The 21075-nt window shown below is 40.2% G+C and overlaps 1 protein-coding gene across 7 annotated transcripts in view; it reads left to right on the top strand.

Annotated features, from left to right (window-relative positions):
• NSUN4 (NOP2/Sun RNA methyltransferase 4) overlaps window positions 1–21075 on the top strand; it is a 34229-nt gene that overhangs the window by 11463 nt on the left and 1691 nt on the right. For 6 of the 7 annotated variants that reach the window (XM_073790226.1, XM_073790248.1, XM_073790244.1 and 3 more), the window contains 3 exons: window positions 852–1012; window positions 2801–2884; window positions 14358–14482. In XM_073790226.1, coding sequence (XP_073646327.1) covers window positions 852–1012; window positions 2801–2884; window positions 14358–14482 — 370 coding nt within the window. The remainder of the gene's footprint in view (window positions 1–851; window positions 1013–2800; window positions 2885–14357; window positions 14483–21075) is intronic. The other variant, XM_033867240.2, reaches the window with a different exon arrangement.

The following is a 21075-nucleotide window of genomic DNA, read 5'->3' as shown; positions in this document are numbered from 1 at the left end:
GCAGTCCAGGGCTGGTATGGAGACTCCACAATTATTAGGGGACTTGGACTTCTTTCTTTTTGCAACTATTTTATTGCTGGCTTCCATCCCCAGGATTGCCTCGTGGTCCTCATGACTGCTGGAACTTCAGTCATCACATTCAAATTCCAGGCAGGAAGAAAAGACTGAACAAAAGGGGCACATCTCCTGATTGTATCAGCTCCTTTTAAACATTTTCCCAGAAGTCCCACACAATAATTCTGCCTACAACTCACTGACCAAAACTTAGTCATATAGTCTTACTTGGTTGTCAAAAGAGGCTGGGAAATGTAGTGTTTTGGGGAATATTGCTTCCCCCTCCCTCAAATAAAATTGGAGTTCTATTACTAAGGAATAAGAGGAGAGTAAATTTTGGGTAAATAATGTGTAGTATCTACCAAAGATGAAGAGAGACACATATTTCAAGAAAAGTGGGAGAGAACGTATTTCTTTAGAAATAAATGTTTTAACCTGGTCTGCTTTATTTATTTACATAACCTTTCTGGCCTATGTCGGTGTTTGCCTTTGCAACCCCCCACTCCGGAGTGTCTAGTACTGTGCTATGCATGTAATAAACGTTTCTCCTCCACCTGCCCCTGCCCCTGGGGTCTGCATTGATTGGCTATGCCTGAGAATTGGTCTGACTCTCCATTAGCACCATTGCTGGTGGGTTGTTTTCTTTTGCTGTGGCCTCTGAAGTTGCTTTATTCCTGCGGGCATAAGATGTTCATACTACCCAAAACGTCTGTAGATTCAGTGCAATCCCTGTCAAGATTCCAATGGCATTTTTTACAGAAGTAGAAAAAACAATCCTAAAATTTATGCTCCCACAGGCAATCTCGCTGCCAATGATCTCTCCACTTCACGAGCAGGCAGACTACAGAAGGTCCTTCACAGCTATGTGCCTCAAGATGTCAGGGATAGGAATCGAGTTCGAGTCACATCATGGGATGGAAGGAAGTGGGGAGAACTGGAGGGGGACATCTATGACCGGGTGAGTGATTCCTGACCTGGGACATCCAGCTAGCCAAATCTGGCATCCCCATCCTGGCTCTAGGCCCTGAGGGGGTAAGATCTAGCCATATATATTTGAGCATGTACGGCTGACTGTGGACCTGGCCAACTCTCCATGGGTGATTTGGTGAAAACAGCCATCTGTAGAATTGTTAGCTCAGTTTAGATAACTGGCTACTATCTTCATTAGAGGCAATTAGCAAAAAGAGTTTTAACCTGTCTGACTGGAAAAAAAATTATTAGGCTTATTTTATTTTGCAACTCACTTGGTTGCACAGTAACCCTCATTAAATTAATATGAATAAGCTCATTTTATTTATTTTTGAATATTAATACAGTACATGGTACAAAATGTAGAAGGCACAGCATGGTATCCAGGGAAAAGTATGTTTCCCTCTTACTCCTGTCTCACAACCATCTACTTCCTCTCCCTCCAGATGACTATTGTCTGTATTTTCTACTGTATCCTCTTAAAATATTTTCTTTGTGTATATACAAATATAAATGTGTATTTTAAATCTACAAACAATAAATGCTGGAGAGGGTGTGGAGAAAAGGGAACCCTCCCACACTGTTGGTGGGACTGTAAATTGGTGCAGCCACTATGGAGAACAGTACGGAGGTTCCTTAAAAAACTAAAAGTAAAAAAAAAAACAAAAAAAAACTAAAAGTAGAACTACCATACGACGCAGCAATCCCACTGCTGGGCATATACCCTGAGAAAACCATAATTCAGAAAGAGTCATGTACCACAATGTTAATTGCAGCACTATTTACAATAGCCAGGACATGGAAGCAACCTAAGTGTCCATCGACAGGTGAATGGATAAAGAAGATGTGGCACATATATACAATGGAATATTACTCAGTCATAAAAAGAAACGAAATTGAGTTATTTGTAGTGAGGTGGATGGACCTAGAGTCTGTCATACAGTGTGAAGTAAGTCAGAAAGAGAAAAACAAATACCTTTTGCTAGAGAAAAACAAATACCATATGCTAACTCATATATATGAAATCTGAAAATTAAAAAATGGTCCTGATGAACCTAGGGGCAAGACAGGAATAAAGACGCAGACATAGAGGATGGACTTGAGGACACGGGGAGGGGCAAGTGTAAGCTGAGACGAAGTGAGAGAGTAGCATTGGCATATATACACCACCAAATGTAAAATAGATACCTAGTGGGAAGCAGTTGCATCGCACAGGGAGATCAGCTCCGTGCTTTGTGACCACATGGAGGGGTGGGAGGGAGACACAAGAGGGAGGGGATATGGGGATATATGTATACATATAGCTGATTCACTTTGTTATACAGCAGAAACTAACACAACATTGTAAAGCAATTATACTCCAATAAAGATGTTTAAAAAAAAAAAAGAAATGGTAGTATATTATGTTTACTATTCTGAACTTTGTATTTATTTAAATTTAATAATGTGCCTTGAAGTTCAAGCTTTTGTTTTTGTTTTTGGAGTATAATTGCTGGATAACAGTTTATATGTACTTAGGATATTGACAGAGGTTACTAAATCACTCCCTATGGAGGCCAAATCAGTTTCATTTCTACTGGTAATGAATAAGAGTACTGTTTCCTCATATCCTGCCACCATTGATGTTGTCCAACTTTTTGTTTTTTGCCAAACTGAAGCATCTAATTTGCATTTTGTTATGAATGAAGTTGAAAGTCATTTCATATATATTTTTTAATTTTAAAAATTTATTCATTTTATTTTATTTATTTTTGGCTGCATTTGTTGCTGTGTGCAGGTTTTTTCTCTAGTTGCGGAGATCCAAGCAGTATGGATCCTGACGGAGTCCTGGCTCTATCACTTATCAGCCAGAGAAGTTTGGGCAAGTTAACCTTTCAGTTTAAGCTTTAGTTTCTTCATCTGTAAAATAAGGATAATAGTAGTGCCTATCACATAGGTGAAGATTAAATAAGAATGCATTTAGCATAGCTTCTGGTATATAGAAAGCATTTAATAATATTGTCATCATCACAATCCTTATTATATTATTTCCATTCATCGGTCCTAGCTATGCCTTTTAGAACAGTGAGCTGCCTCCCATTTCACATCAAAATGCTTCAGACATTTGAAAACAGCTTTAATGTCCTGAAGAAGTCTTTGTTAATTTATTTGTTGAACAAATAGTTGTGCACACTATAACATAGTAACACATACTACGTGTTAGGCAAGGGTGAAGCACTTTAAATGCAAAGAAGAATACTATCTCAGGGCTCCATACACTCTTGGTAACTCTGTCTCTCCCCCAACTCTACCTGGCCATCAGCTGGAGTGCCAGAGCTCTGCATTTTCATGGCAAGATACCTACCTGCCTCCCCACTCACAGCTTTCTTTTTATAGGTGTTGCAGTTATACCTTTACCCATCTCTTTATATTTAGCCTTGTTAAATCACTTCCTTTTAGATATGTCTCTTATATATTGCATAGAGTTGGGTTTTGCTTTGTGAACGAATCTGTAAATTTTATTCTTTTAAAACAATTGTCACGATATATTTGGTTTTGGCTCTGTCAAATTATTTACTGTGTTTATTTTACTTTATTTAGGAAGGTTTATATATATATATATATTTTTTAAATTATTTAATTAATTATTTTTGGCTGCATTGGGTCTTCGTTGCTGTGCACAAGCTTTCTCTAGTTGGTGCGAGTGGGGGCTACTCTTGGTTGCGGTGCGCAGACCTCTCATTGCGGTGGCTTCTCTTGTTGCGGAGCACGGGCTCTAGGCACATGGGCTTCAGTAGTTGTGGCTCACGAGCTCTAGAGCGCAGGCTCAGTAGCTGTGGCGCATGGGCTTAGTTGCTCTGTGGCATGTAGGATCTTCCCAGATTAGGGTTCGAACCCATGTCCCTTGCATTGGCAGGTGGATTCTTAACCACTGTGCCACCAGGGAAGTCCCAGGAAGGTTTATATTTTAATTCTACATTAGATAATTTCAATATGAAAACTCTTTGGGGGTTTAATTCTACTGGTGGTTGTTTCTGCTAACACTTGCTCAAGGAAGCTTGTTTCCCTTTAAAATTTTTTTTTTGTTTTTTGTGGTATGCGGGCCTCTCACTGTTGTGGCCTCTCCCATTGCGTTGCAGAGCACAGGCTCCGGATGCGCAGGCTCAGCGACCATGGCTCACAGGCCCAGCCGCTCTGCGGCATGTGGGATCTTCCCAGACCGGGGCACGAACCCGTGTCCCCTGCATTGGCAGGCAGACTCTCAACCACTGCGCCACCAGGGAAGCCCTCCCTTTAAATTTTGTGGTCATTTTTATCACCTTTCATAATTTTCTAACAATTTTTCTGTTGGAGTATAACAGAAGTGATCAAATCATCAATATACTGCTTAAAGAATGATCTTATAGTGAAATATATTATTACTACCCTTTCAAGAAGTATGATACTACCAGCATCCCAGAAACTCTCTTATGCCCCTTTCTGTCTTCCTAGAGGTGATCACTATTCTGACTTCTAAAACCATGGATGTACTTCATATAAATGTAATCATATACTATGTACTCTTGTCTGACTTTTTTCTCTCATTATGTTTGTGAGATTCATCCATGTTGTTGCCCCTGGCAGTGGTTTATTCATTGTTGTTGCTGTATTATATATTATGGTGTATATACAGAATTTATAGTCTATTCTATTCGTAAGAGACATTTGAGTCACTTCCAGTTTGGGGCTATTACAAACAACACTGCTGTGATCATTCCTGTAAATGTGTTTTGTTGCACTATGTACACATTCCTGTTGAATTTCTGAGTCATAGAGTATGTATATGTTCAGTTTTAGTTCAGTCACTACTGTCAAAGTTTTCCAAGTGATTGTGCGAGTTTACATTCCTACCTACAGTGCATGAAAATTCCTGGTGTTCCACAACCTTATCAACATATACTATTTTGGGACTTCCCTGGTGGTCCAGTGGTTAAGACTCTGTGCTTCCACTGCAGGGGGCACGGGTTTGATCTCTGGTCGGGAAACTAATATCCTGTGTCCCGCATGCTGTGTGATGTGGCCAAAAAAAAAATGTGTGTGTGTGTGTGTGTGTGTGTATATATACACTATTTTTTCCTCACTTTAGCCATTTTGATGGGCGTATAATGGTATTTGCATTGTGATGTTAATTTTTGTTTCACTGATGACTAATGAGTTTGGACACCTTTTCATGTGTTGATTGGCTATTTTTTTTTGAAGTGAGAATTCAAGTCTTTTGCCTGTTTTTCCTATTATCTGTCTCTTTTTAATGTGTCTGTCTATTTTTATTTATTTACTTCTAAATTTTATTTACTTTTTATTTTATTTATTTATTTGGCCGCACCATGGGGCTTGTGGAATCTTAGTTCCCTGACCAGGGTTTGAACCCATTCCCTCACATTCCCTCAGCAGTGAAAGTGTGGAGTCCTAACCACCGGACCACCAGGGAATTCCCTGTCTGTCTTTAAGGATTTACTTCTTATTTATTTATTTATTTTTGGTTGCGTCGGGTCTCAGTTGCGGCACGCGGGATCTTTCATTGTGGCACATGGGCTCTTCATTGAGGCATGCGGGCTTCTCTCTAGTTGTTGCACGTGGGCTCCAGAGCTCGCGGGCTCAGTAGTTGTGGCCAGAGCGTGTGGTCCCTGTAGTTGCAGCACACGGGCTCTAGTTGTGGTGCACGGGCTTAGTTGCTCCATGGCATGTGGGATCTTAGTTCCCTGACCAGGGATTGAACCTGTGTTGCCTGCATTGGAAGGTGGACTCTTAACCACTGGACTACCAGGGAAGTCCCCTTGTTTGTCTCTTTTCAATGTGTGAGTGTTCCTTTATGTATTCTGGATATGAGTCCTTTATATATATGTATTATAAATATCTTCTTCCGCTCTGTAACTTATCTTTTCACCCTCTTAGGATGAAACAGAAGTTCTTAATGTAGTCTAATTTGTCACAATGGTTAATGCTTTTGGGTCTTATTTTTTTTTAATTTATTTTATTGAAGTATAGTTGATTTACAGTGTTGTGTTAATTTCTGCTGTACAGCACAGTGATTCAGTTATACAAATATATATACAGTCTTTTTCACATTCTTTTCCATTATAGCTTATCACAGGATATTGAATATAGTTTCCTGGGTTATTTCTATATATAATAGTTTGCGCCTGCTAATCCCAAACTCCCAATCCATCCCTCCCCCAACCCCTCTCCCCTTTGGCAACCACAAGTCTGTTCTCTATGTCTGTGAATCTGTTTCTATTTTGTATATAAGTTCATTTGTGTCATATTTTAGATTCCACATATAAGTGATATCATATGGTATTTGTCTGTCTTTTTCTGACTTACTTCACTTAGTATGATAATCTTTAGGTCCATCCATGTTGCTGCAAATGGCATTATTTCATTCTTTTTTGTGGCTGAATAGTATACTATTATATATGTGTACCACATCTTCTTTATCCATTCATGTGTCAGTGGACATTTAAGTTGTTTCCTTGTCTTGGCTATTGTGAATAGTGCTGCTAGGAACATAGGGGTGCATGTATCTCTTTGAATTATAGTTTTGTCTGGATATATGCCCAGGAGTGGGATAGCTGGATCATACGGCAACTCTATTTTAGTTTTTTGAGGAACCTCTGTACTGTTTTCTGTAATGGCTGTACCAATTTACATTCCCACCAACAGTGTAGGAGGGTTCCCTTTTCTTCACATTAGGTCTTATTTAAGATACCTTTGCCTACCCTAAGGTAATAAAGATATTCTAGTACTACCTTCTAGAAACATTTTTTTTTTTTTTTTTTGTGGTACACGGACCTCTCACTGTTGTGGCCTCTCCCGTTGAGGAGCACAGGCTCCGGATGTGCAGGCTCAGCGGCCATGGCTCACGGGCCCAGCTGCTCCACGGCATGTGGGATCTTCCTGGACCGGGGCACGAACCCATGTTCCCTGCATTGGCAGGCGGACTCTCAACCACTGTGCCACCAGGGAAGCCCTAGAAACATTTTTGTTTTACCTTTGTCACTTAGATTTACAGTCCAGTTGGAACTGATTTTTATGTGTAGTGAACAAAGTTAGGGTACTAAAAATGGTATTTGGTTGACCCAGTATCAATTATTGAAGAGATTATTCATTTTCCACAGCTCTGCCTTGTCACCTTTGTCATAAATCAAGTATCCATATATATGTGGGTTTGTTTCTGGACTCTGTTCTGTTCTATTGGCCTATTTATCTTTCTTTTCAAGAAACTATACTGTCTTCATTGCTGTGGCTTTATAATAAGTCTTTAATATCTGGTATACTAAATCCTCTAACTTTATCTTTGAATTTCTCTTGGCTCTTCTTGGTTCTTTTGTATTTTCATAAATTTTGTCAATTTACACAACAAGACTTTCAGGGCTTTTGCCAGGAATTACATTGAGTCTAAAAACCATATTTGAAAGATAATTTCACTGGACATAGAATTCTATATTGGTAATTGTTTCCTTTTAGCATTTTGAAGGTCTTGTTTTTTTATTTTTTTAAATATTTATTTATTTATTTGGCTGCACTGGGTCTTAGTTGAGGCACGTGGGATATTTGTTGTGGTGTGCGGGATCTTTAGTTGCAGCATATGGGATCTAGTTCCCTGACCAGGGATTGAACCTGGGCCCCCTGCATTGGGAGCATGGAGTCTTAGCCACTGGACCACCAGGGAAGTCCCTGAAGATCTTATTTATTTTGCTATTCATTGTTTCTGTTGAGAAGTCAACTATAAGTCTTATTAAAACTTCTTGAGGGGAATTTCCTGGCAGTCCAGTGTTTAGAACTCAGTGCTTTCACTGCCGGGGCCTGGGTTCAGTCCTTGGTCAGAGAAATAAAATCCCACAAGCCATGAGGCATGCCCCCCCCTCAAAAAAAAAAAAAAAAAACTCCTTTAAAGGTGGTGTGTATATCTCCTGCCTGGGGTTCATAGTGCTTCCTGAATCTGTGGTTTGATTTTCTCATCAGTTTTAGAAAATTCTCCGTCATTATCTCTTCATATAATTTTCTGTTTCATTTTTTTCTCATAATTTTGGGACTTTAATTACATGTATGTTAGGCTTTTTCATCATGTCCCATATAAGTTTTATATTCTTTCCTGTATTTCTCTTTTTTCCATCATGATTCAATCTGGATGTCGTGTTTGACCTGATTCACCAGTCCTTTCTTACCTGTGTCTAATAAGCTGTTAAATACATCTGTTGAGGTCTTTTTAAAAATTGAGAAATAATTGACATACATGTTAATATTGTATTAGTTTTAGGTGTACAACATAATGATTTGATATACGTATATATTGTGAGATGATTATCACAATAAGTTTAGTTAATTAACATTTATCACCACACATAGTTAACAAATTTTTTTCTTTTTTTTTGGCTGCCATGCGGCCTGTGGGATCTTAGTTCCCTGACCAGGGATTGAACCTGTGCCCCCTGCAATGGAAGCGTGCAGTCTTAACCACTGGACCACCAGGGAAGTCCCACAAATTTTTTTCTTATCATGAGAACCTTTTTTTTTGGCTGCACCATGCAGCTTGTGGGATCTCAGTTCCCTGACCAGGGACTGAACCTGGGCTATAGCGTGAGAAAGCTCGGAATCCTAACCAATAGGCCACCAGGGAACTTCTGAGAACTTTTAAAATCTACTCTCTTAGGAACTTTCAAATATATAATACAGTATTGCTAATTATAGTGATCATGTTGTACATTATATCCCCAGGACTTATTTGTTTTATAACTGGAAGTTTGTACCTTTTAATCACCTTCACCCATTGTGCCCACCTTCCACTCCCTGCCTCAGGTAACCACTACTCTGTTCTCTGTATCTACTAGCTCTTTCTTTCTTTCTTTTTTTTTTTTTACATTTTGCATATAAGTGAGATCATGCAGTATTTGTCTTTCTCTGTCTGACTTATTTCACTTAGCATAATGCCCTCAAGGTCCATCCATATTGTCTCAAATGGAAGAATTTCCTTCTCTTTTATGGCTCAGTAATATTCCGTTGTATATATATTCCACATTTTCTTTATTTATTCATCTGTTGATGGGCACTTAGGTTGTTTCCATGTCTTGGCTATTGTAAATAATGGTGCAGTGATCGTGGGGGTGCAGATATCTTTTCAAAGTAAAGTTTTTGTTATCTTCAGGTAAATACCTAGAAGTAGAATTTCTGGATGATATGATAGTTCTATTTTTAATTTTTTGAGGAACCACCATACTGTTGTCCATAGTGGCTGCAGTAACTTATATTCTCACTGCATCTATTGAGTTCTTGATTTCAGTTATTATATTTTCCAGTTTTAGAATTTCCAGCTGATTATTTAAAAAAAATTCTAGTTCTGTAGAAATTAGAAATGATAAAATTTTATGTCTTTTCATCTAACTTCTTGAACATACGCATGATTTTTTCAAATACTATGATAATTCTAGTATTTGGATCTCATGGGTCAGCTTCTATGATCTGTTTTTTCTCTTGGTTTTTGGTCATTTGGTTTTATCTCCTGGTATTAGTGATTTTTTTGTTAGAATGCCAGACATTTTTTGTGAAGAATTGCAGGGATAATCTGAGGCTCTAGATATCTTCCTCTGGAAAGGATTTGATTTTCCTAAGGCTGACAGTTAACATCAGAGCAGATCATCTTAATTCAGCCAGAAATTAGGCTGATTCAAAGCTGGAGTTTGTGAGGGCTGTTCTTTTTCCAGTTTACCTTTATACTTAGGGTATTTAATTTCAGCGCTCTAGCTCAAGGCATGAGGTGTTTCTTTACTAGGACCCTCTACTCCTTGGTGTAGACTCTGAACTCCAGTTTTTGTCCCCACAGTTCTATAAGACTGCTGAAAGTTCTGTTCATCTTCTCAACCCCTTATTTGTCACAGTAGAGCTGAATGCTTCTGGCTTACCTACCTGTACTTTATCCTCTCTAGGATCTTAGCCCCTCACTTCTTGGTTCTTTAGTAGATCTCTAATGATTTCAGATAGATATTTTAAATATTTTGTCAAGCATTTCTAATTGTTCCACCAGGAGCATTGGTTTACAAGCTATTCTGCTTTTACTAGAAGTGTAAAGCCTGATTTTGTTTATTGTCAGCTTATGATCATTGCCTAGTTAATTAAAAGAGCCCTGGTGGGCTTCCCTGGTTGCGCAGTGGTTGAGAGTCCGCCTGCCGATGCAGGGGACACGGGTTCGTGCCCTGGTCCGGGAAGATCCCACATGCCACGGAGCGGCTGGGCCCGTGAGCCATGGCCGCTGAGCCTGCGCGTCCGGAGCCTGTGCTCCGCAACGGGAGAGGCCACAGCAGTGAGAGGCCCGCGTACCGCAAAAAAAAAAAAAAAAAAAAAAAAAAAGATAGGTGTTTGGGGGATTGCTCAATCCAGGACCATTTATTGCTCTACAGGGAATTTTCTGGATCATGCAGGCATCATGAGTTTGAACCTCCTATCTGAGTGGTTACAAATTCTCAGGGAGACTTTTTTTTCTTTTTGCCTGGAGTTAAAGCCAAAACAGACAAGTTCTCTTGTCTTCCATTGTGTCTGATTTTTCTTTTTTTGGCTGTGCCACGTGGCATGTGGGATCTTAGTTCCCCATCCAGGGATTGAACCTGTGCCCCCTGCATTGGACGCACAGAGTCTTAACCACTGGACTGCCAGGGAAGTCCCATTGTGGCTGATTTTTTCCCCCCTAGTTCATACTTTGATTGAGCATGTAGCCCTTTAAGGATTTTGACTTTTCTGTGGATTTCCTTCCAATTCTGTACCTCAAGTGCCCAGTTTTCTGCCCTCCAAGGGTTTGGGTTACTAGGGATTGATAAAAGATAGAAGGCACCTCCAATGGGCACATGAAAAGATGATCAACATTGCTAATTATTGGAGAAATGCAAATGAAAACTACAACGTGGGGACTTCCCTGGTGGCACAGTGGTTAAGAATCTGCCTGCTGGGACTTCCCTGGTGGTGCAGTGGTTAAGAATCCACCTGCCAATGCAGGGGACATGGGTTCAAGCCCCGGTCCAGGAAGATCCCACATGCCGCAGAGCAACTAAGCCCGTGTACCACAACTACTGAGCCTGTTCTCTAGAGCCCGCGAGCCACAACTACTGAGGCTGTGTGCCGCAACTACTGAAACCCGTGTGCCTAGAGCCCGTGCTCTGCAACAAGAGAAGCCACGGCAGTGAGGCAGTGAGAAGCCCACACACCTCAATGAAGAGCAGCCCCCACTCACTGCAACTAGAGAAAGCCTGCGTGCAGCAATGAAGACCCAACTCAACCAAAGATAGATAGATAGATAGATAAATAAATAAATAGAAAGAATCCGCCTGCCAATGCAGGGGACATGGGTTCAATCCCTGGTCCAGGAAGATCCCACATGCCATGGAGCAACTAAGCCTGTGTGCCACAACTACTGAGCCTGCGCTCTAGAGCCTGCGAGTCACAACTACTGAGCCTGTGTGCCACAACTACTGAAGCCTGCACGCCTAGCACCTGTGCTCCGCAACAAAGAAGCCACCACAATGAGAAGCCTGTGCGGCACAATGAAGAGCAGCCCCCACTTGCTGCAGCTAGAGAAAGCCCACGCACAGCAGTGAAGACCCAATGCAGCCAAAAATAAAAAATAAAAAAAAATACTGCAATGTGGTATCACCTCACATCAGTCAGAATGGCATTCATCAAAAAGTCTATAAATAATAAACACTGGGGAGGGTGTGGAGAAAAGAGAACCCTCCTACACGGTTGGTGGGAATGTAAATTGGTGCAGCCACTATGGAAAATGGTATGGAGGTTTCTCAGAAAACTAAAAATAGAGTTGCCATATGATGCAGCTATCCCACTCCTTGACATATGTCCAGACAAAACTATAATTCAAAGAGATACATGCACCCCCATGTTCATAGCAGTATTATTTACAAGGGCCAAGACTTGGAAGCAATCTAAATGTCTATTGACAGATGAATGGATAAAGAAGATGCAGTACATATATACAGTGGAATACTACTCAGCCACAAAAAAGAATGAAATAATGCCTTTTGCAGCAACATGGATGGACCTAGAGATTATCATACTAAATAAAGTAAGTCAGACAGAGACAGACAAATATCACAGATCACTTACATGTGGAACCTAAAAAAAAGATACGAATGAACTTACTTACAAAACAGAAACAGACTCACAGACATAGAAGACAAACTTATGGTTACCAGAGGGGAAGGGGGAGGGATAAATTAGGAGTTTTAGGATTAGCAGGTACAAACTACTGTATATAAAACAGATAAACAACAAGGTCCTGGGAGTTCCCTGGTGGCCTAGTGGGAAGTGTGCTATAGGGAATATAGCTCCCTATAGCACAGGGAACTGTATTCAGTATCTTGTAATAAAGTACAAAGAAAAGAATCGAAAAATAATATATATAATATATACGTGTAAATATATATATTTACTGAATCACTTCACTATATACCGGAAACTAATACAACATTGTAAGTGAACTATACTTCAATTAAAAAAGATAAAAAAAATAGAAGGCATCGACTTCAGCTCTGGAATCCCTCCCTGGATTTGTGCTCCTGGTTTTTCTTTGGCTTCTGAGGATTTCTCTAATTTTCTATGAGCTATGCATTTAAAAGTATTAAAAAAAAAATATATATATATATATATATTTTTTTTTTTCTGGTACGCGGGCCTCTCACTGTTGTGGCCTCTCCCGTTGCGGAGCACAGGCTCCGGACACGCAGGCTCAGCGGCCATGGCTCACGGGCCCAGCCGCTCCGTGGCATGCGGGATCTTCCCGGACTGGGGCACGAACCCGTGTCCCCTGCATCGGCAGGCGGACTCTCAACCACTGTGCCACCAGGGAAGCCCTTAAAAATATATTTTATGTTTAGATATTTTGTATCACAAGGGTTTCAAGATATCTAGTTTACTACGTTCCTGGAAACAGAAGGTATTAATTTCTTCTATCGTGTGGTTTCTAAACATCCCAGTGGCCCTTCTCTGAGCATTCCTATGCCCTTCTCTGAGCATTCCTATTTAGTTAATGTCAATTTTTCCTGTGGACGCTAGCCGCATCACATTTCTTGAGATACGACCTGACCAGAATGCAAGGTAGTCATTATTTCTCTTACTCTGTATACACTGTATCAATTCATTCAGCCTCGGAGTACAGCAGGATATTGAACACTGGGTCATTACTAATTTACTCGGAATTTCTGCTTGACTGAAAATTTATAGATCTTTTCCACAGATGATTTTACTTCTTCTTTTAAATAAATTTAATTTATTTTTTAGCTGCACTGGGTCTTCATTGCTGCACGCGGGCTTTCTCTAGTTGCGGCAAGTGGGGGCTACTCTTCATTGCGATGCACATGCTTCTTATTGCGGTGTCTTCTCTTATTGTAGAACACGTGCTCTAGGCATGCGGGCTTCAGTAGTTGTGGCTCACAGGCTCTAGAGCGCAGGCTCAGTAGTTGTGGCGCACAGGCTTAGTTGCTCTGCGGCATGTGGGATCTTCCCAGACCAGGGCTGGAACGTATGTCCGCTGCACTGGCAGGTGGATTCTTATCTACTGCACCACTAGGGAAGTCCTGATTTTACTTTTTGAAATGTAAATACAGGACTGTTTTTTTTGGGGGATGGGTAGGTTTTTTGTTTTTGTTTTTTGGTCTTTAGTGCCCATCGCAGAGTGGGTTCTTAGTAAATAAATGAATAACTTTATTTATTTATTTATTTTTGGCCACATGCGCAGCTTGTGGGATCTTTGTTCCCTGATCAGGCATTGAACCCAGGCCCTCAGCAGTGAAAGCGTGGAGTCCTAACCACTGGACCACTGAGGAATTCCTCAATGAATGAATGACTTTCCATTTCTCACTTTAAAACTTTTCCATATTGGATATGACATTGTTTTAGCATAAGATAATTTTGAATCCTGATCCTGTTATTCAATATGTTAGCTACCCTTTGGGTATTATATCATCTGTAAATTGGATGTTTTCATTCAAATAGCTAGGGACAGAGTCAAGGACAGAGCCCTGAAGCACTGAAGATTTCTTTCTAGGTTGATATCAATTACTTAATTCAGTTTTTTGTATGTTGGTTTTGATTTTTTGCCCAGCCATGAGTATACTTAGATGTACTATTTTCCCACTGATTATTTCACAATTGTCCACCAGGTTAAAGTGAGAAGCTTTGTCAGATGCTCTGCAGTGGGGGGATGGGCTAGGGGAGCACTCTGCTGAACCCTCCAGGTTAGGGGCCTAAAACACCCCTGGCCTGAGGAAGAGGAGCCTGTAAGGAGCCCTAATACTTTACGCTTTAACACTCCTGGGCAGGTGCTGGTGGATGTGCCCTGTACAACAGACCGCCACTCCCTTCATGAGGAGGAGAACAACATCTTTAAGCGTTCAAGGAAGAAGGAGCGGCAGATGTTGCCTATGTTGCAGATGCAGCTTCTTGCGTGAGTAATAGATTTACAGAAACTCAGGACTTTGGGCCACAGTGCTGTGGTGGGGTCTGGTCACCTGGGGGGCTTGGGGGCTAGAAGCTGTTGCCAAGACCATTACCCGTAGAAGGGTCTTCTGGCTGGGAATCTGCCTGGAGGAGACAATCATCATTGGATGGTCTTTCTCTGGGACATAAAGACTCTATGTGGAGATTGGTTCAAGATGGCGTAGAAGGATGTGCGCTCACTCCCTCTTGTGAGAGCACTGGAATCACAGCTAACTGATGAACAGTCATCAACAGGAAGACACTGGAACTCAACAAAAGAGATATCCCACATCCAAAGACAAAGGAGAAGCCACAATGAGATGGTAGGTGGGGCGCAATCACAATAACATCAAATCCCATAACCGCTGGGTGAGTGACTCACAAACTGCAGTGAAGGTTCTGAGCCCTACGTCAGGCTTCCAAACCTGCGGATCTGGCAGTGGGAGGAGGAATTCCCAGAGAATCAGACTTTGAAGGCTAGTGGGATTTGATTGCAGGACTTTGACAGGACCGGGGGAAACAGACTCCACTCTTGGAGGACACACACAAAGTATTGTGCGTATCAGGACCCAGGGAGAAGGAGCAGTGACCCCATAGGAGACTGAACCAGACCTACCTGCTAGTGTTGGAGGGTCTCCTGCAGAAGCGGCAGGGACAAGGACACTGGCAGCAGAGGTTCTGGGATGTACTCCTTGGCATGAGCCCTCCCGGAGCCCACCATTAGCCCCACCGAAGAGCCTCTAGGCTCCAGTGCTGATCACCTCAGGCCAAACAACAAACAGGGAGGGAGCTCAGCCCCACCCATCAGCAGGCAAGCCGATTAAAGTTTTACTGAGCTCTGCCCACCAGAGCAACACCCAGCTCTACCCACCACCAATCCTTCCCATCAGAAAGCTTGCACAAGCCTCTTAGATAGCCTCATCTGCCAGAGGGCAGACAGCAGAAGCAAGAAGAACTACAGTCCTGCAGCCTGTGGAACGAAAACCACATTCACAGAAACATAGACAAAATGAAAAGGTAGAGGACTATGTACCAGATGAAGGAACAAGATAAAATCCCAGAAAAACAACTAAATGAAGTAGAGATAAACAACCTTCCAGAAAAAGAATTCAGAATAATGATAGTGAAGATAATCCAGGACCTCAGAAAAAGAATGGAGGCAAAGATTGAGAAGATGCAAGAAATGTTTAATAAAGACCTAGAAGAATTAAAGAACAAACAAACAGAGGTGAACAATACAATAACTGAAATGAAAAATACACTAGAAGAAATCAATAGCAGAATAACTGAGGCAGAAGAACAGATAAGTGATCTGGAAGACAGAATGGTGGAATTCACTACCACAGAACATGATAAAGAAAAAAGAATGATAAGAAACGAAGACAGCCTAAGAGACCTCTGGGACAACATTAAACGCACCAACATTCACATTATAGGGGTCCCAGAAGGAGTAGAGAGAGACAAAGGACCTGAGAAAATATTTGAAGAGATTATAGTTGAAAAATTCCCTAACATGGGAAAGGAAATAGCCACCCAAGTGCAGGTAGAGCAGAGAGTCCCAGGCAGGATAAACCCAAGGGGAAACATGCTGAGATACATAGTAATCAAATTGACAAAAATTAAAGACAAAGAAAAATTATTGAAAGCAACAAGGGAAAAATGACAAATAACATACAAGGGAACTCCCATAAGGTTAACAGCTAATTTCTAAGGAGAAACTCTACAAGCCTGAAGGGAGTGGCATGATATATTTAAAGTGATGAAAGGGAAGAACCTACAACCAAGATTACTCTACCTGGCAAGGATCTCATTCAGATTCGATGGAGAAATCAAACACTTTCCAGACAAGCAAAAGCTAAGAGAATTCAGCACCACCAAACCAGCTCTACAACAAATGCTAAAGAAACTTCTCTAAGTGGGAGATACAGGAGAAGAAAAGGACCTACAAGAACAAACCCAGAATAATAAAGAAAATGGTAATAGGAACATACATATCAATAATTACCTTAAATGTGAATGGATTAAATGCTCCAACCGAAAGACACAGGCTCACTGAATGGATACAAAGACAAGACCCACATATATGCTGTCTACAAGAGACCCACTTCAGACCTAGGGACACATACAGATTGAAAGTGAGGGGATGGAAAAAGATATTCCATGCAAATGGAAATCAAAAGGAAGCTGGAGTAGCAATACTCATATGAGATAAAATAGACTTTAAAATAAAGAATGTTATAAGAGACAAGGAATGACACTACATAATGATCAAGGGATCAATCCAAGAAGATGATATAACAATTATAAATATATATGCACCGAACCTAGGAGCACCTCTATACATAAGGCAAGTGCTAACAGCTATAAAAGATGAAATCAACAGTAACACAATAATAGTGAGGGACTTTAACACCTCACTTACACCAATGGACAGATCATCCAGACAGAAAATTAATAAGGAAACACAAGCTTTAAATGACACAGTAGACCAGATAGATTTAATTGATATTTATAGGACACTCCATCCATAAACAGCAGATTACACTTTCTTCTCAAGTGCACACGGAACATTCTCCATGATAGATGACATCTTGGGTCACAAATCAAGCCTTGGTAAATTTAAGACAATTGAATCAAGCATCTTTTCCAACCACAGCGCTATGAGATTAGAAATAAATTACAGGGGAAAAAAACCATAAAAAACACAAACACATGGAGGCTAAACAATATGTTACTAAATAACCAAGAGATAACTGAAGAGATCAAAGAGGAAATAAAAAAATACCTAGAGACAAATGACAATAAAAACATGACGATCCAAACCTGTGGGATGCAGCAAAAGCAGTTCTAAGAAGGAAGTTTGTATCAGCACAATCCTACCTCAAGAAACAAGAAAAGTCTCAAATAAACAATCTAACCTTACACCTAAAGGAACTAGAGAAAGAAGAACAAACAAAACCCAAGGTTAGTAGAAGGAAGTAAATCATGAAGATCAGAGCAGAAATAAATGAAATAGAAACAAAACAATAGCAAAGATCAATAAAACTAAAAGCTGGTTTTTTGAGAAGATAAACAAAATTGATAAACCATTAGCCAGACTCATCAAGAAAAAGAGGGAGAGGACTCAAATCAATAAAATTAGAAATGAAAAAGGAGAAGTTACAACAGACACTGCAGAAATACAAAGCATCCTAAGAGACTACTACAAGCAACTCTATGCCAATAAAATGGACAACCTGGAAGAAATGGACAAATTCTTAGGAAGGTATAACCTTCCAAGACTGAACCAGGAAGGAATAGAAAAACATGAACAGACCAATCACAAGTAATGAAATTGAAACTGTGATTAAAAATCCTCCAACAGGGACTTCCCTGGTGGTGCAGTGGTTAAGAATCTGCCTGCCAATGCAGGGGACATGAGTTTGAACCCTGGTCTGGGAAGATCCCACATGCTGTGGAGCAACTAAGCCCGTGCACCGTAACTACTGAGCCTGCACTCTAGAGCCCACGAGCCACAGCTACTGAGCCTGTGTGCCACAACTACTGAAGCCTGCGCGCCTAAAGCCTGTGCTCTCCAACAAGAGAAGCCACCATAATGAGAAGCCTGTGAACCGCAATGAAGAGTAGCCCCCACTTGCCGCAACTAGAGAAAGCCCATGCGCAGCAACGAAGACCCAATGCAGCCAAAAAAATTAATTGAATAAAATAAATAAATTAAAAAAACAAACAAACAAAAGTCCAGGACCAGATGGCTTCACAGGTGAATTCTATCAAACATTTAGAGAAGAGCTAACAGCTATCCTTCTCAAAGTCTTCCAAAAAATTGCAGAGGAAGGAACACTCCCAAACTCATTCTACAAGGCCACAATTACCCTGATACCAAAACCAGACAAAGATACTACAAAAAAAGAAAATTACAGACCAATATCACTGATGAATATAGATGCAAAAATCCTCAACAAAATGCTAGCAAACAGAATCCAACAACACATTAAAAGGATCATAAACCATGATCAAGTGGGATTTATCCCAGGGATGCAAGGATTCTTCAATATATGCAAATCGATCAATGTGATACACCATATTAACAAATTGAAGAAGAAAAACCATATGATCATCTCCATAGATGCAGTTAAAGCTTTTGACAAAATTCAACACCCATTTATGATAAAAACTGTCCAGAAAGTGGGCATAGAGGGAACCTTCTTCAACATAATAAAGGCCATGTACCACAAACCCACAACAAACATCATTCTCAACGGTGAAAAACTGAAAGCCTTTCCACTAAGATCAGGAACAAGACAAGGATGTCCACTCTCACCATTATTATTCAACATAGTTTTGGAAGTCCTAGCCACAGCAATCAGAGAAGAAAAAGAAATAAAGGAATACAAATTGGAAAAGAAGAAGTAAAACTGTCACTGTTTGCAGATGACATGATACTATACATAGATCATCCTAAAGATGTCACCAGAAAACTACTAGAGCTAATCAATGAATTTGGTAAAGTTGCAGGATACAAAATTAATGCACAGAAATCTCTTGCATTCCTATACACTAACAACGAAAGATCAGAAGGAGAAATTAAGGAGACAATCCCATTCACCATTGCAACAAAAAGAATAAAATACCCAGGAATAAACCTACCTAAGGAGGTAAAAGACCTGTACTCAGAAAACTATAAGACACTGATGAAAGAAACCAAAGATGACACAGGGAGAGATACACCATGTTCTTGGATTGGAAGAGTCAATATTGTGAAAATGACTATACTACCGAAAGCAATCTACAGATTCAATGCAATCCCTATCAAATTACCAATGGCATTTTTTACAGAACTAGAACAAAAAAATCTTAAAATTTGTATGGAGACACAAAAGACCCTGAATAGCCAAAGCAATCTTTTTTCTTGAGGGAAAAAAGCGGAGCTGGAGGAACCAGACTCCCTGACTCCAGACTATAGTACAAAGCTACAGTAATCAAGAGAATATGGTACTGGCATAAAAGCAGAAATATAGATCAGTGGAATAGTATAGAAATCCCAGAGATAAACCCACGCACCTCTGGTCAACTAATCTATGACAAAGGAGGCAAGGATATACAATGGAGAAAAGACAGTGTCTTCAATAAGTGGTGCTGGGAAAACTGGACAGCTACATGTAAAAGAATGAAATTAGAACACTCCCTAATACCATACACAAAAATAAACTCAAAATCAATTAAAGACTTAAGTGTAAGGCCAGACCCTATAAAACTCTTAGAGGGAAACATAGGAAGAACACTCTTTGACATAAATCACAGCAAGATCTTTTTTGACCCACCTCCTAGAGTAATGAAAATAAAACCAAAAATAAACAAATGGGACCTAATGAAACTTAAAAGCTTTTGCACAGCAAAGGAAACTATAAACAAAACGAAAAGACAGCCCTCAGAATGGGAGAAAATATTTGCAAATGAATAAACAGACAAAGGATTAATCTCCAAAATATATAAACAGCTCATGCAGTTCAATGTTAGAAAAACAACCTAATCAAAAAATGGGCAGAAGACCTAAATAGACATTTCTTCAAAGAAGACATACAGATGGCCAAGAGACACATGAAAAGCTGCTCCACATCACTAATAATTAGAGAAATGCAAATCAAAACTACAGTGAGGTATCACCTCACACCGGTCAGAATGGGCATCGTTAGAAAATCTACAAACAGCAAATGCTGGAGAGGATGTGGAGAAAAGGGAACCCTCTTGCACTGTTGGTGGGAATGTAAACTGATACAGCCACTATGGAGAACAGTATGGACGTTCATTAAAAAACTAAAAATAGAATTACCGTATGACCCAGCAATCCCACTTCTGGGCATATACCCAGAGAAAACCATAATTCAAAAAGACACATGCACCCCAGTGTTCATTGCAGCGCTATTTACAATAGCCAGGTCATGGAAGCAACCTAAATGCTGACAGATGAATGGATAAAGAAGATGTGATACATATATATACAATGGAGTATTAGCCATAAAAAGGATCGAAATTGGGTCATTTGTAGAGACATAGATGGACCTAGAGACTGTCATACAGAGTGAAGTAAGTCAGAAAGAGAAAAACAATATATGAGTATATTAACTCATATGTGTGGAATCTAGAAAAATGGCACAGGTGAACTGGTTTGCAAGGCAGAAATAGAGACACAGATGTAGAGAACAAACGTATGGACACCAAGTGGGGAAAGCGACGGGGAGGGTGGTGGTAGTGATGGAATGAATTGGGAGACTGGGATTGACATATATACGCTAATATGTATAAAATAGATAACTAATAAGAACCTTCTGTATAAAAAATAAATAAATAAAATTCAAAAAAAAAAAGACTGTGTGGTAGGACATGCATAGCAGGATGGGCTGCACAGATTCACTTTTACCTCTATGCTAGTCCCCATGTCAGTGAGTAGCACAATTTTGAAAAATAATTTCTGAGGTTAAGGCTCTGTAGAGCTGGGGTAGGGACTCAGTCCATGGGCAGCATCAGGGTTTGGTTTACAACCAGAGTCAAAGATCAGGGGAC

The sequence above is a fragment of the Tursiops truncatus genome, chromosome 1 (assembly GCF_011762595.2).
Source record: "Tursiops truncatus isolate mTurTru1 chromosome 1, mTurTru1.mat.Y, whole genome shotgun sequence".
In the NCBI taxonomy this organism is placed as follows: domain Eukaryota; kingdom Metazoa; phylum Chordata; class Mammalia; order Artiodactyla; family Delphinidae; genus Tursiops; species Tursiops truncatus.
Note: the sequence above shows the minus strand (reverse complement) of the source record. Positions and strands in the feature narration are given on the sequence as shown.